Source organism: Myxocyprinus asiaticus, chromosome 2 (genome assembly GCF_019703515.2).
Source record: "Myxocyprinus asiaticus isolate MX2 ecotype Aquarium Trade chromosome 2, UBuf_Myxa_2, whole genome shotgun sequence".
Taxonomy (NCBI): domain Eukaryota; kingdom Metazoa; phylum Chordata; class Actinopteri; order Cypriniformes; family Catostomidae; genus Myxocyprinus; species Myxocyprinus asiaticus.
Genome location: NC_059345.1, coordinates 5,389,214 through 5,403,633, shown reverse-complemented (window position 1 = coordinate 5,403,633; position 14,420 = coordinate 5,389,214). Strand labels below are relative to the sequence as shown.

The window sequence follows — 14,420 nt, the reverse complement described above, 5'->3', positions numbered from 1 at the left end:
GTGGTAATGAAAATTGTTTTTATATTGTAGTGTAATAATGTCACAAAGCACAAACATCTTAAAGTAATGTTCCGGGTTTAAAGGTGCACTCAGTAACTTTTGTCTGTGTCATCTTGGACTTACACTGACACCTAGTGGCTTGGATGCAGCATCATTTAAAATCAATAGTTTTCAGTTTCAGATGCCGTTGTAGAAATGTAGTATTCACAGTCAGCCATGATTACTTTAATCAATGAGTGAAAGTGTCAAATAACAGGACGGTTACTGAGATTAAGCGAGCATATTCGGCTGGTCATGTGACTCTAATATGGCGGCCCCCATGTGCGGACCCTCTCCATGTAGAATAAAACAGCTTTTATAAGGTTACTGATATGACTGGAGTCTTCATTTTAATGTGAGTGCTCATGATTTTCTACATATATTGCAAAATTACAATTAGAGTCTTTAGAATTTAAACTTTTTTTAATGAGGGAAAAATTACTAAGTGCACCTTTACTACAATCCTAAAAATAGGCTTAATTTTCTTTAAACAAAATATAATTTTTTGTTTTTTCTTTCGATTTGGGAGAAAAACATGACATATTCTGAACAGGTTCGGTGAAGTTCATCCTTTGTGTGTGTGTGTGTGTGTGTATGTGTGTATGCAGGACTACAGTATTGACGAGGAGGCAGCACTGCAGGCAGCTCTGACCCTATCACTCTCTGAGAACTGAGAGTCTGACATCACATCCTGTTCTATATACACCGCCATGTGACGGATTTTTCCACCTGTCTTGTTTTAGGCTAAATATTCTCATTGTTTCTCCATGCCTACTATCACTCTACCTCTCTTCTGCTCTGTAATTCTGAGCTATACCCATGATCGATCCTGAAGTGACTCTTTACCTTGTTTGTCAGTTCACCATAACACTTGAGCAAGCTTGTCACTTCCTGTACTGTATGTGGACTGGACATGACATTACAACATGAATGCAAAAAGAGGCGCAAAAAGGAATAGATCACATAGAGTTTGCTTCAGTTCTTCCCTATTTTTCTCTCTTCAAATGTGTACAGACAGCACAGAAATACTGGAAATGAAGTGTAATTCAGTACAGCGATACTTTATATGTGTGTGTGTGTATATATATATATATATATATATATATCGGATGCACCGATATGACCATTTTTGGCGATACAGATACCGATTATAACAAAAAAACATAGGCTGAAACCGCTAACGATATTGGACTGGATCTGTTAAACACATGACCGGCCACATTTTTTAAGAGACCCACAATGAAAAAATATCAAAACATGATAACATGATTGATATGAAAAATTTTATTTTGTACTTTTAAAACACTTTTTTACACTTCTGTTTTTTCAGTTCAAAACAACAGAACTCACTTTTTACATGTATGTACTGTATATGATAGAACATTACAAATTCATAATATGCATACGTTGGGCAACTCCATGGAAATGTCAACCACATCATGGAAAAATAAAAAGTTTCAACCAAAGGAACAAAACCCCCTTTTGAATTCTGTATTATAGTGGTATAATGGACAATGGATAACGCCATTCAGACCGCTAGGGGGCGCCGCTTGCTCACACAACGATGATTGAAGCGCTGAATGCAGAAATGCAACCTTTTAAGTTTTAGAAATCATGCAAGGCCATATTGCAATTTCATTCTTAAATCAGTCAATCATGCAGCATTAATGGATATCATACCGATGTCTCAGAAGGGAAAGTGTGCTGGTTACAAAGCGTTTTAGATGGTTTCCCTCATCATGTAGCCATCATGTGCATTTAAATTCACAGAGTTTTTACAAAGTGTGTTACTAATTAATTATAAATCAATCATCGTTTTTCATATTGGTGTTTTCCTGCTTATTACCGATATGCTGATGGTTTTAATTTGGTCAGTAATTGGCTGATAAAAATCGGCAGCCAATACACCAGTGCGTTCCTAATATATAGTGCATTCAGAAAGTATTCTGCGCATTCACATTTTGTTATGTTGCAGCCTTATGCTAAAATGCTAAAATCAATCTACACTCCATACCCCATAATGACAAAGCAAAAATCAGATTTTTGATAACTGCAATTGTATTAAAAAGAAAAAATTGAAATATCACACTGACATAAGTATTCAGACACTTGAAATTTAGCTCAGGTGCATCCCATTTCTCTGGATCATCTTTGAGATGTTTCTACACTTTGATTGGAGTCCATCTGTGGCAAATTCAATTGATTGGACATGATTTGAAAAGGCACACATCTGTCTAAATAAGGTCTCACAGCTGAAAATGCACATCAGAGCAAAAACCAAGCCATGAGTTCAAAGGAACTGCCTGCAGAGCTCAGAGACAGGGTTGTGTCGAGGCACAGATCTGGGGAAGGCTACAAAAATGTTTTGGCTGCATTGAAGGTTCCCAAGTGTACAGTGGCCTCAATAATTCTTAAATGGAAGAAGTTTGGAACAACCAGGACTCATCCTAGAGCTGGCAGCACTTGGCTTGATGCCAGCCTCAATCTGATAAGCTAAACATTTGTGGAAATATGCGCGGCTGCGCGCTCTAACGTAACATAGGTTAACAACACGGAGACCAATATAAAAGCTGGTAATATTTCCAGTACGATTGTACAGTATGATTGTAGGTAGACTTCGTCCATCATGCATGTTAACACCGGCTTAATCAAACAATAACTATGTTCTGTGTAAGTTGTCATGAAGCACTAAGCTACATTTTCTGAGATGTCAACAGAAATGTATGTGTTTATAATAAAGTGTTAGAACATATGTGACAGTTATGGGCGCTTCATATCAAATCAAAGCTGAGCTATTTGCTTCTTGCATTTTCAACTACAATGACATTTTTCTCATCTGGACTCTATCTGCAGGTGTTTGATTTTGTTTGATTGTACAAATTGATTGATATAATAAAAATAATTTCTAGATAAACATGACTATTTCTAGATATTGATTTCTAGACATCTTTCTAGATGGACTTGATTTAGATAAAAAATAATACCTAAATTGGCTTTGAGGTATTTTGTAGTTTTCTTATTTTATACTATTATTTCTGAACATCAGTGTTATTTTAAATCAATTAGATTTTAATTTATTTTACTTTTATGCTGTTGACAACTTTCTGTGTGTTGCACTTTTTTTGTGCATTTCTGTTACACACCTTTGTTTTCTATAATGAACAAAACTTAGATTTTCTAACCAAGGTCACCTTGCATTCTAATAAGGAACATGTTATTTGAATCATGTTGGAATTACTTTTTTTGAAAATTACCTTTAAATGTAGGAAAATTGAATCGAGAATCGTAAATCGTCCTTAAGTTTGAAAAAAAATCTAGATTAGATTTTTTTGCCATATCGCCGAGACCTAGTGGGGGTGTTTTTCAGCATCAGGGACTGGGGGACTGGTCAGGGTTGAAGGAAAGCTGAACGCAGCAAAATACAGAGATATCCTTAATGAAAACCTGGTCCAGAGCGCTCAGGACCTCAGACTGGGCAGAAGGTGCACTTTCTAACAGGACAATGACCCTAAGCACACAGCCACGACAATGCAAGAGTGGCTTAGGGACAACTCTGTGAATGTCCTTGAGTGGCCCAGCCAGAGCCCGGACTTGAACCCAATCGAACATCTCTGGAGAGACCTGAAAATGGCTGTCCACCAACGGTCCCCATCCAACCTGACAGAGCTTGAGAGGATCTGCAGAATGGCAGAAAATCCCCAAATCCAGATGTGCAAAGCTTGTCGCATCATACCCAAAAAGACTTGAGATTGTAATCACTGCCAAAGGTGCTTCAACTAAGTACTGAGTTAAGGGTCTGAATACTTATGTCAATGTGATATTACATTCTTTTTTATATAAATTTGAAAAGTTATCAAAAATCTGTTTTTTAATTTGTCATTATGGGGTATGGAGTGTAGACTGATTAAAAATTAAAGCATTTTAGCACAAGGCTGCAACATAACAAAATGTGAAAAAAAATGAAGGGGTCTGAATACTTTCTGAATGCACTGTGTGTGTGTGTGTGTGTGTGTGTGTGTGTTTATATATATGTGTGTGTATATATATATATATATATATATATATATATATATATATATATATATATAGTACCGCTGTACTGAATTTTAGTCTGTTTATCACACAAAGCTATCTTAGTGCTTTAGAAGGAATATAGCACACAAATTGAATGGATCTTGTTTTTCTTCTTCTTCTGTAACATGACAGCATTCATTATATTGAAAAGATCAGTTAGTGAATTTACCTTTTGTGTTCCATGGAAAAAAGTTATTGATATTGGTTTGGAACATCCAAACCTTTAAAAACTGGAACAGAGCTGAAAATGAGCTGTTTAGGGTTGGCTGTCCTTGTGGTGAACTCTCATCTCTAGGCAATACCAATACCGAACAAAGAGAGAATGAGAGACTTCTTTGGCATTCTCATTGTTTCATCATTTATGGAACGCTGAAACCCATCAAGCCCCTTTTTTCAAGAGTTATTATGAATACTTGCACCATCATAGTTTTCTACATGTCTAAATTCTAGTATTGTTGTTCTTTTATAGTTCAATAACTGAATAATGACAAACAGGACTGCATACTCTGCTCTTGCTACAGTAATATTTTCTATGAAGCGTCAGATAAGATAAAGTTATATTTTTGAAAAAAGTTTCAGTTTTAAATGGTGCACTAATAATAAAACGGCAGGCTTCTAGAGATGTGCTAAATGTATGTATTCATTGGTACTGTTCGTCTGTATCAGTCACTAGTGCTGCCTTCAAGTCTTCCAGGGAAGTTCGTATTTGTGAGTTCGGAAATCGTAATCCCGACGTGATGTGCGTTGAATTGATTTTGTTTGGAATGAAGTAAACATGTTGGGCAATTTCGTATTTATTTCACTTTTTCACTTCACGACAAAGACAGGAAGCTTTTAAAGCGCTAGTGCAACAAAATTAAGTACAAAGGATCCACATTAGTTGGTGTCCAAAAGGGTCCAAAATTAACCAAGTGAGAGTAGAATATATCCCATTTAGAAACGTAAAGTCTTTGGCTAGTAAATAAAATGGTGTTACTGGCCAACTGGCTGGTAACTCTTTTTAGGAATTGGTATAAATAAAAATAATACATGGTTGAAATATATTAACAAATCTCACTGACGTAAACAAATCAGATCAAAGAAATACAAATGGTTGACTACGGAAAAGCTCAGCTCTGTCATTACGTCATGTAACAACTATTACCTCAATAGAAAACGCTCTTGATGTTAAGGACCCAAAACAAAAATATCAAAAATAATGCAAATTCGGCTGTTAAGAAAAATGTATGGCTGGTTACGTTTCTATATTCATTCGCCATTGGCAAGTGTGGCCAAAAGTTAATTTTGGACTCCTGGTGATTGCTTTTCCTCATTATTGGTACACAGTATGCGTATAAACTTAATTTTGCGTACAATCAACATTCACAATTACACCTTCTGATCAATACTTAATACAGTAGCTTCCACCATTATTTTTTAATTGACACGCCCTCAAACCATGAAAGTCAGGGCTCAAAGAGTTTCCCAGTTGTAATTATAACTTTGTGGTTGCATTCATATCCGCTCATCTTGTAAACACGATAATTCCGACATGACTTGAAGGCAGCACAGTTATGGGAAAACTTAAGACCATCCCAACAGGAAGTGGAACAGTGTGCAGTTGCTAAACCTGACCACTAGTTGACAGTACTACTTTGGCCAGCAGGTCATTCAGAGTGCAAATTCAACTTCAACTTTTAATTTACTACTACTGTTGGGTAGTTTCTGTACTTTGTAAGTGTTAAACCCAAGTCTATATACAGTGTTAGGAGCACAGAAGCATAGAGGAGGATCGGCGTCATAGGGTTAGGTATTTTGTTTAGGAATCTAATGTTCCACTTTATGAAGATACCTACAAATTCTTTCCTCATCCAGTTTTCTCAACCACAGTGTGTAAGATGTGCCTGGAGCAGACAGTAAAGGCCAAAACACACACTACGCAAGTACGTGAATGCAGATGCGAGCGCTTGGCCACCGCATTGCCAATGCGTGGCCCATTTGAACATGCTTAACATGCATTCTTGCGTTACCACCGTGGGAACAAACCTCAGTACACAAGAGGGCGATAGAGTTACCTTCAAAAGTCTGTGAAGTTAAACTGGGTGTGTTGTTAATCAGGTATGTTGCTATAAATATATTGACTTGAACAATATTGTCTTCAATCTGTTGCTCTGCCAAGACAGTAGTTGGATCGTAGAAGCAGGCAGTTCACACTTATCTTGCCATAGCGCCCCTTGTGGTATTGTTGAGAATGCAACGCGTACCTGCGCATTGTTATGAATTGCAGCCTGACACATTTTGGGACGTTTTGACACCACGCAGGAAATCGAGCTTGCATGGCTAGAAGCGTCTGCATTCACGTACTTTCTCGCTTGATGCATGTTTTTTTTTTAGATGCCATGTCAATTTAAAAATAACTTTTAAAATGCATCCTGTGACACCTACATTCTTTTCCATTTGTTGCACTCCGTCAAGCTTTTTTAGACATAAGGACTCGTTCGGTGTAAACAGGATTGCAGTGATGCATAAAATCGAGCTTACAAAGCTAGAAGCATTTGCGTTTACGTACTTGCATAGGCTATGTTTTGGACCTAGAAGGACATGCTCCAAGCATCTAAGTTTTCTTGTTCTTTCTATGGAGTGCTCATCACCGAGCACTAAGGCAGATAAGTTTGATGCTGGTGCATCTTTTTCCATTTTATATAGCTATGATAACTTTGTCAGATATAGAGGTTTTGATATTTTAAGAGTCAATCTTAACAGAAGAGTGGAAGACCATTAGGGATGGTTGGAATAAGGTGTTTTTAAAGTTACAAACTTGTTTTTATTATTATTTAGAATATGATGTTTCAACTTGTAATGCATTTATACTGTGTTGATAAACTGTGTTTGTTTAATCTGTCTCAATAGAACCATTGTGGTTATTTCCATTATGTGGATTATTTTATCAAGGTTAAGCGTGTCACAATCATAGTCTCATCTGAAACTCTACAGCCAGTAATTAAATTGGTTAGATTTGAGTGATGGTCCATAGTTGGCATGACTAAGTTTGTTGGATGGGAGAGTTCTGTGACAAATGTGAAAAGTCATTCACTTTCATAAATATCCTGCTGTCGTTTGTAATCATTTAGGTGGTTTAGTGTGTAATCACTCAGAGTGATCATTCCGGTATGGTTTTCTTAAAAGCCATAGTAGAGTTCTTGGTGATTGAAGTGCAATGGTATCAACTAACAAGCGATAAAAGCCAATTCTTCCATGTTAACCATGAGTTGGTGGCCTAACCATCCACGACGAGTGTTTGTTAGTCAAAAAGGCTAGGTTCGAAAATAGCATACTACGATACTACTCTTACTATTCCTGCCATTTATAGACATGGCAGAAACAATACGAGTAGTATGCTATTCTGAATTTAGCATAGGTTTGTACTTCTGTCCCATTGCGCTGGTTAGCTCCGCCCACAATTAAATCTTATTGGTCCAAAATCTCACTTAATGTAACTGTGTATTACTGTTGCGTTCATGACATGTTGGCTTTACTCAAATTACGAGTTTCCAACTAGTAAAAAACGTTTGCGTCTTTTTCAAATTAGTATATTTCCGCAATTCAGACAATGTGAATGCAGCTTAATCAAAACAATAGCTACATCAAATACGTTCTGATGTGCTGTGACTGTCGCATCGCACAGCATTTTCGCTTTCATTTGCATTCGCACCTGGTTCAGACATGGCGTAAGATGCCATGTTTTTTGGTGTACATTTGTGCTTGACATTGTGTCATTTAAAATTGTGTAAGGCCTTCTGAGTATTGTAGGAATGTCCTTGTTGGTATTTATTAAGAGAGACTTATACATTCAGAGTATCAGAGATTACTGCTTCTGTTTGGGGTTTATTGTACATAAAATAGCATTTTTTGTGGCATATGTGTTGAAATTTGAAGTAAGGTGGGAACACCTTTTTTTCTTTTCTAAGGCATGTTTTAAACATTGCACTTTAACTCAAATGTCTTTTGATGATCAAGTAGGAATTTTGTTCCAGTTATTAAGTGTGACTGTGTTTTACAAGAGGCAGAATAATTTGTCATGTCATTGTCATGTGAAAAAGCTAGTTTAAGATCTGTGTTCAGCTAAACAATGGATTATTTCCGATTGCATTCAGAAATGTCACAGAAATGCTGTTGCTTTTCTGTGACGATGAGTAATATTGTATTGTTATTTGCAAAAGCATGAGGACACTCAAAAATTATATAATGCCTAACTGAACACAAAGCAACAGTAAGTTGCCAGTAGTTGCCAAACAAAATGCCTCCGGAAAAGGTTTATTGTAGTTTGATGGCGGTGTATTTTTTGATTGGCTTCTCTTAAGGATTTACGAAATGGTAAACTAACTACTGTATGAGGATTATTAGCCTGTTCTGCTGAAATGAAAGAGTATAAAGTAGAAAAGGACGATGACAGCCGAGTTCCCCTTTACCCTGATGTTTTTACTCTTTAATGATTATGTAGTTTTTTTGAAGTGTCTAAAGATCTTGCTCAACAAAATTCATGTGCACAGGTGTAGCATAGTATGTACGTTTTTTAAAAGTGAAACTTTTGATATTGTACTACTCAGTTCTCCGATTCTGATTACCTTTGAGAATGACCTTAAAATGTATATTTTTCACTCTTTTTGTATTGTAACATCAATACATACTGTCACAGACATAAAGATCTTCTGCAATTCTTGTGTTGGTTGACAGCTATCCACCCTTGCAACATAAACAAAACGATAGATGGAACAATGTGGTTTGTCTGTATGCCAGACATATCTTAAAACAATCCTCTTGAATGACCAAGGACTCAATGGAGTACTGTGGATTAGAGCTTGCTGTAGAAACACCTCGAGTACTTTCGAATAATGGAACAGTGATGAAGAAGTTCTTCAGTATTTGAGAAGGAAACGCATTGGACTCATGAGCGCACTATGGATTCAATACTCAACAGTGATGTCACTGGACTGTCCAGGATACTTTGAGAACTGCAAAACTGTCTTGCAACAGAATCCTGGATTATGCGCTGCCTCAGGCAGGGGGCGCCATGGCTCTCTGACCAGATTATATATTGAAGTCTTTGGACAGATACTGGGGTGGGGGTGGGGGTGGGGTTGGGGGGGCGTGGGGGTCACTGAGGCTAATGCTGGATCTTTGGTTGTTAAACTCAGCAGCACTTCTCAGGAGCCTCCATCAATGATCCAGTGGCTGTACGGCCAGCATTTGTGTGTTCGCTCAATGTAATTATGCATTCTTGACTACGAATAATGAGATAACAGTAATAACAATGCTGATCGTTCAGATGTTACTGATGGTGTGCATTTTAAGCCGAAATACTGACTGAAGTTTAATAAGATACTTACACAGTGTATTTGTAGCAGTTTTCCCCTTAATAAAAATACAGATGCACACATCTTCGATTCTTTTATGAATATTGTTTATAGGTTTTTCCTGTGTCCTTAACATATTCCATTCTTTTAGTCTTTTGTAGTATTGATTTAACAAAAGTTTGCTCCTTTAAGGAATAGTGAATGCACTTGGCTGAATAGAGAGCTATAGGATGCTCCCTTGCTCCCTAATTAGTGAAAGACTTAACCTCCAGTGTGCTGTCTGTCTGCACTGGTCTCAGAACAGTTTGAAATACACCTTATTTTCATCCTAACTCCATATAAAGCCTCTGAAAGCAATATTTTCCAGCTTCTGGATGCATCCAATGATTCTCAATGTGATAATGAACAGTTAATATAGGATATTTTAAGAAAAATTAGCCTATAGTCCACGTACGTGGTCATTGTGTTTAACAGCGTGGCGTTTTGCGATAAATCAATGAAATTATAAAATGGCATATCGGATGAAACTAGACTATCTTTTGACTTAAACAGGTTTTAATGTAAAAACTTAATGAGGTTTGTTCCCAGATGGAGTTTTGTTGCTGTTTCGCCCAAAGACAAACTCAGCTGCAATCGGCGCCATGCTGTTTTGTCACATGACTCGGTGCATCGAAAGTTTAACGCTTTAATGACAGCCTAGAGTCTCCTGAACGGAGACCAGTCAGTTGAAATAAAATGCAATTATATATAGCCTATAGCGAAGCCAAAATGTCCACGCATGTGGACGCAGGTCGCATGAGGTTAAGTGTTCAAGCCTTTAGATCAAAAGATTTTTAAGATCATGAGAAACATAAATTCAGTCAGGTGTGTCCAGAGTTTTGACCAGGTGTGTACTTTTTACGATAAAAACTGGTAGGCTTAGAGATGATATTGTGAGATGAATAAGAACATGTCATTCAGACTGGAGCATTTGTGAGATTTATGGTCCAGCCGAAGTGTCGAGAAAGTGCTTGATGAGCGAGGCCTGCAAGAGAGAAATGCAATGCTTTGGAGTGGTGCCACAACTTGACATTTGAGGTCAAAGGGTATGAAGTGAAAGCAAAGCAAGTGATCAACTTGTGGAGAAAAAAAAGAGTCCAGATTGAGGGTGGAAAATAGGGTGGGGTTGCTGGCTGACAGGAACAGGCCTCTAAATGTTACCGTGCTGCACCTGTTCAGGGGGACTTATTTCCCACAACAAGTAGGCAGATATAACCAACTCCTTGCCAGAGTAGAATATCATAGTGGTGGTGCTGGGGTAACAAGTGCAACATATTACTATCATGCACTGTGTGTCAGCGGCTTGTAGGAGCTTGATATTTATATAAACCCAACACTCAGTGTGGAAAATATTCTGTAAATCTCAGAGGCTGCAAGGCTGCTCTGAGATCCACTGTACAAATATCTTCCTCCGACTGGAAAGCATATGTTTGATAGGCTAAACTTAGGCGAGGTTTGTCTTAACAGTGGGTAAAATTAGCAGTGAAGCTGTCGTGAGCTTATTATAAAAAGATTTCCCTACATTTACGCCAAATGAGTTTATTTAGAATCGTGACATCATGAAATACCACCAGTACCAATATCTGACCATGAAGTGACTGGAGGAATTGTTTAAAAAAACTATATATATATATACTTTCAGGTTTTTCTCAGCCTTTGGTAATAGGAAACTAATAGAATTAAAATCTCCTACTAACCTCATATCGAGTCACACAGAGGTTCCCTGACTTTTGGTCAAGAGTAAAAAGGCCCACATATGGCTGATATGCCTCCAACATTTCTGCATCAGCATCATTATCCAATTTTGCCTTAAACTACATACAGAAATAAAAGTATCAATAAGATAAACATCATTTACAAATCCATGTCATTTACAACTGTCACTTCAGTACTTTCACTCACCTGGAACACAAATTTTGGGAGAGGACCTTTGTCATTCTCAGATATACATGGGTAAGTAGGAATAGTCCACACTCTCTTTGTTCTCTTCCGTCCTGCTAAAGACATTGAAAACTTCAGAACCAGAAGACTGGGGGAGATTCCCAGGTGTGTATGACTTTCTTTCTTCTACTGAACACAAATTAAGATTTTTAAAAGACTATCTCAGCTCTGTAGGTCCTTTCAATGCAAGTGAATGGTGACCAGAACTTTGAAGGACCAAAAAGCACATAAAAGTAATCCATACGACTCCAGTGGTTAAATCCAAGTCTTCAGAAGTGATATGATACATGTGAATGAGAAACAGATCAATATTTAATTCCTTCTTTTACTATAAATCATCACTTTCACTTTTTACGTTCTTCTCCTTTTGTTTTTGGCGATTTGCATTCTTCGCCACCTGCTGGGCATAGGAGAATTTATAGTGAAAAGGACTTAAATATTGATCTTTTTCTCACCCACACCTATCATATCTCTTCAGAAGACATGGATTTAACCCCTGGAGTCATATGGATTACTTTTATGTTGCCTTTGTGTGATTTTTGAGCTTCAAAATTTTGGACCCTATTCACTTGGATTGTATGGACCTACAGAGCTGAAATATTCTTCTAAAAGTCTTCATTTGTGTTCTGCAGAAGAAAGAAATTCATAAACATCTGGCGTGAGGGTGAGCATTTTAAGAGAAAACTAACAAATTTGTTTAAAACTAGCTTGTTTAATTGAGGGACCACCAAGGATACTTTTTTAATTAAACATTCCCCCCTTCTTAAAGACAATTATATACTCAAATATGACTCATATACTGACTCTGGGTGCATAAGTACTGCAGGTCAAAATGTTGCAACAGAAAAAACAATTCACTTCTATCAGCGATAACACAAAGTACATCTTAAATGCCCAGCAGAGGTCAAGCGTGTTCACTAAAGGTACTTATGTGTACCTGTGAAGTGACGATGAATATTTAAAGGTGCACTCAGTAACTTTTGTCTTTGTGTCATCTTGGACTTACAGTGACACCTAGTGGCTTGGATGCAGCATCATTTAAAATCAATAGTTTTCAGTTTCAGATGCCATTGTAGAAATGTAGTATTCACAGTCAGCCATGATTACTTTAATCAACGAGTGAAAGTGTCAAATAACAGGACGGTTACTAAGATTAAGCGAGTAGTATTCAGCTGGTCATGTGATTCTAACATGGCTGCCCCCATGTGCGGACCCTCTCCATGTAGAATAAAACAGCTTTTATAATGTTACTGATATGACTGGAGTCTTCATTTTAATGTGAGTGATCATGATTTCCTACATATATTGCACAATTACAATTCATGTTTTTAATGAGGGAAAAATTACTGAGTGCACCTTTAAGATATAGCTCACCCAAAATGTAGAAGTCTGTCATCATTAACTTACTCCCATGTCATTCAAAATCTTTAAGACTTTCTATTTTTTTTCTTCCTTAGAACACAAAAGAAATCACGTATTATCAGAAAGTCATAAGGAAAAGACCATTACACAGTTTAAAAACCCCACAAGAGATACCCCATAAATGTTCAGTACTTTATATAAAAAAGTATTACAGCATTGTAGAGACTCTAATCTTAAAAATAAACATTTTAACATTTTAGTGTATATGAAAAGAGCACCTCAGACCTCTCAATAGATGGCTCAAAACATAAGTCTACTAGTGTGTCGCGGGCTGATGACGTCATCACACAGCGAAAAGCAAATAGAAAACTTCTACAGCTATCCATAAAAATAAAATTGTTCAAAAGATTAAAAAAAAAAAAAAACTATTTGAGTGAAATACAACATAAAAAAATTTGAATTGTCTGATTATAAATTATTGTTACTTTGATTACTTGCGTTATTTACAGGAGATTCTTCGAATGACATCAGAAAACATCTGTCACACTTTAAGACACGGACTTGTTGCTTTATCCAGTAAAAAGGAGAATGGGTTTAAAGAAATAGTTCCCCCAAAAATGGAAATTCTCTCTTGATTTACTCATGCCATCCAAGATGTTTATGACATTCGGTCTTCTGCTGAACACAAACGAAGATTTTTAGAAGAATATCTCAGCTCTGTAGGTCCATACAATGCAATTAAATGGTGGCCAGAACTCTGAATGTCCAAAAAGCATATAAGGGCAGCATAAAAGTAATCCATACAACTCCAGTGGTTAAATTTATGTGTTCAGAAGTGAAACCTTTTTTTTACTACTAAACAGTTTTGCCATGTGCCTTGCATTGAGTCCACCACACTTTCCCAACAAGGTCAGGTGTTTAGACCAAACAAAAAAACTTGCTTTAGCCTATTCTGAAAAGGTGTATTAAAAAGTTAGTTTATTTAAAGCAACAGGGGAATTGGACTGAATGGACTGAATACTCAACAATTCTGTGAATGCACCCACTCGGTAGCAACTGAAGTCTTTTACAGCAAGAAACTGGATTTTGCTTCAGGCGGGGAGTGCCATGGCTCTCTGGCCAGTCTACAGATTGGAGTCTTCGGGCAAATACTGTTAATTTAAAAAAGACAGACCAAGTCTCCCTGTGTGGCTGTCACTGAGTCTAAAGGGGCGGTCACACTACATTTCGCGCTCCATTCACTCCCATTCAAACGCATCCCAATGTAGCAGACCAGAAACGCAAGCCCACGTGAAGAAATTTCATATTACGCTGCATACCAAAGTTCAAGCTTGGTGAACTCTGAACCGTGAATTCGTACGACGAGACGACCGGTGACCAATAGAAGAGCAAAACTTCACACCCTGACCTCTTGGCTCAATTCAAAGAATACATATATCAACGTTGCAAGTTTTATTGTTGCAGGAAAGTGAGTAGACAATATATATTTACAGTTTTTGTATAATATTATTGTTTTTTTGTGATGTATTATTTACTTACACCTGTAGTCCTTCCACGTGACATCATATCCTGCACTGTTGTGTTGTATGAAAAAAATGTGCATGCTCAAATCCTAGTGTGACCACCCCATAA

The 14,420-nt window shown here is 37.2% G+C and overlaps 2 protein-coding genes across 5 annotated transcripts in view; one reads left to right on the top strand and one right to left on the bottom strand.

Annotated features, from left to right (window-relative positions):
- LOC127454255 (E3 ubiquitin-protein ligase RNF166-like) overlaps positions 1-7,022 on the top strand; it is a 44,313-nt gene extending 37,291 nt beyond the window's left edge. For both annotated transcript variants that reach the window (XM_051721338.1, XM_051721329.1), the window contains one exon: positions 648-7,022. In XM_051721338.1, the coding sequence (XP_051577298.1) occupies positions 648-713 (66 nt within the window). In that variant the 3' untranslated portion in view covers positions 714-7,022. The remainder of the gene's footprint in view (positions 1-647) is intronic.
- A 2,200-nt stretch (positions 7,023-9,222) lies between these two features.
- Positions 9,223-13,114, bottom strand: LOC127454371 (cadherin-1-like). 3 transcript variants are annotated; one of them, XM_051721535.1, is made up of 5 exons: positions 13,074-13,108; positions 12,801-12,878; positions 11,388-11,479; positions 11,183-11,299; positions 9,223-10,470 (listed from the first exon to the last, which is right to left on the bottom strand). In XM_051721535.1, the coding sequence occupies exons 2-5, from the start codon at positions 12,823-12,825 to the stop codon at positions 10,426-10,428; spliced, it is 279 nt and encodes a 92-aa protein (XP_051577495.1). In that variant the 5' UTR covers positions 12,826-12,878; positions 13,074-13,108; the 3' UTR covers positions 9,223-10,425. The 3 variants fall into 3 exon arrangements, 2 of the variants coding, with proteins under 2 accessions (XP_051577495.1, XP_051577485.1); XR_007899518.1 differs by lacking the exon at positions 12,801-12,878 and having other exon boundaries at positions 11,388-11,482; positions 13,074-13,114; XM_051721525.1 differs by lacking the exon at positions 13,074-13,108 and having other exon boundaries at positions 11,388-11,482; positions 12,801-12,880.
- Positions 13,115-14,420: the final 1,306 nt, after the last annotated feature.

Bases quoted from the DNA above. Each gene is read 5' to 3' on its own strand.
- LOC127454371 (XM_051721525.1), bottom strand. From the start codon at position 12,825: ATGATGACAGACTTCTACATTTTGG. The intron at 11,300-11,387 runs GTGAGTGAAAGT...TTCTGTATGTAG, and splicing joins TCCCAAAATTTGTGTTCCAG to TTTAAGGCAAAATTGGATAA. The intron at 10,471-11,182 runs GTTAGTAGGAGA...TCTCTCTTGCAG, and splicing joins TCTGTGTGACTCGATATGAG to GCCTCGCTCATCAAGCACTT.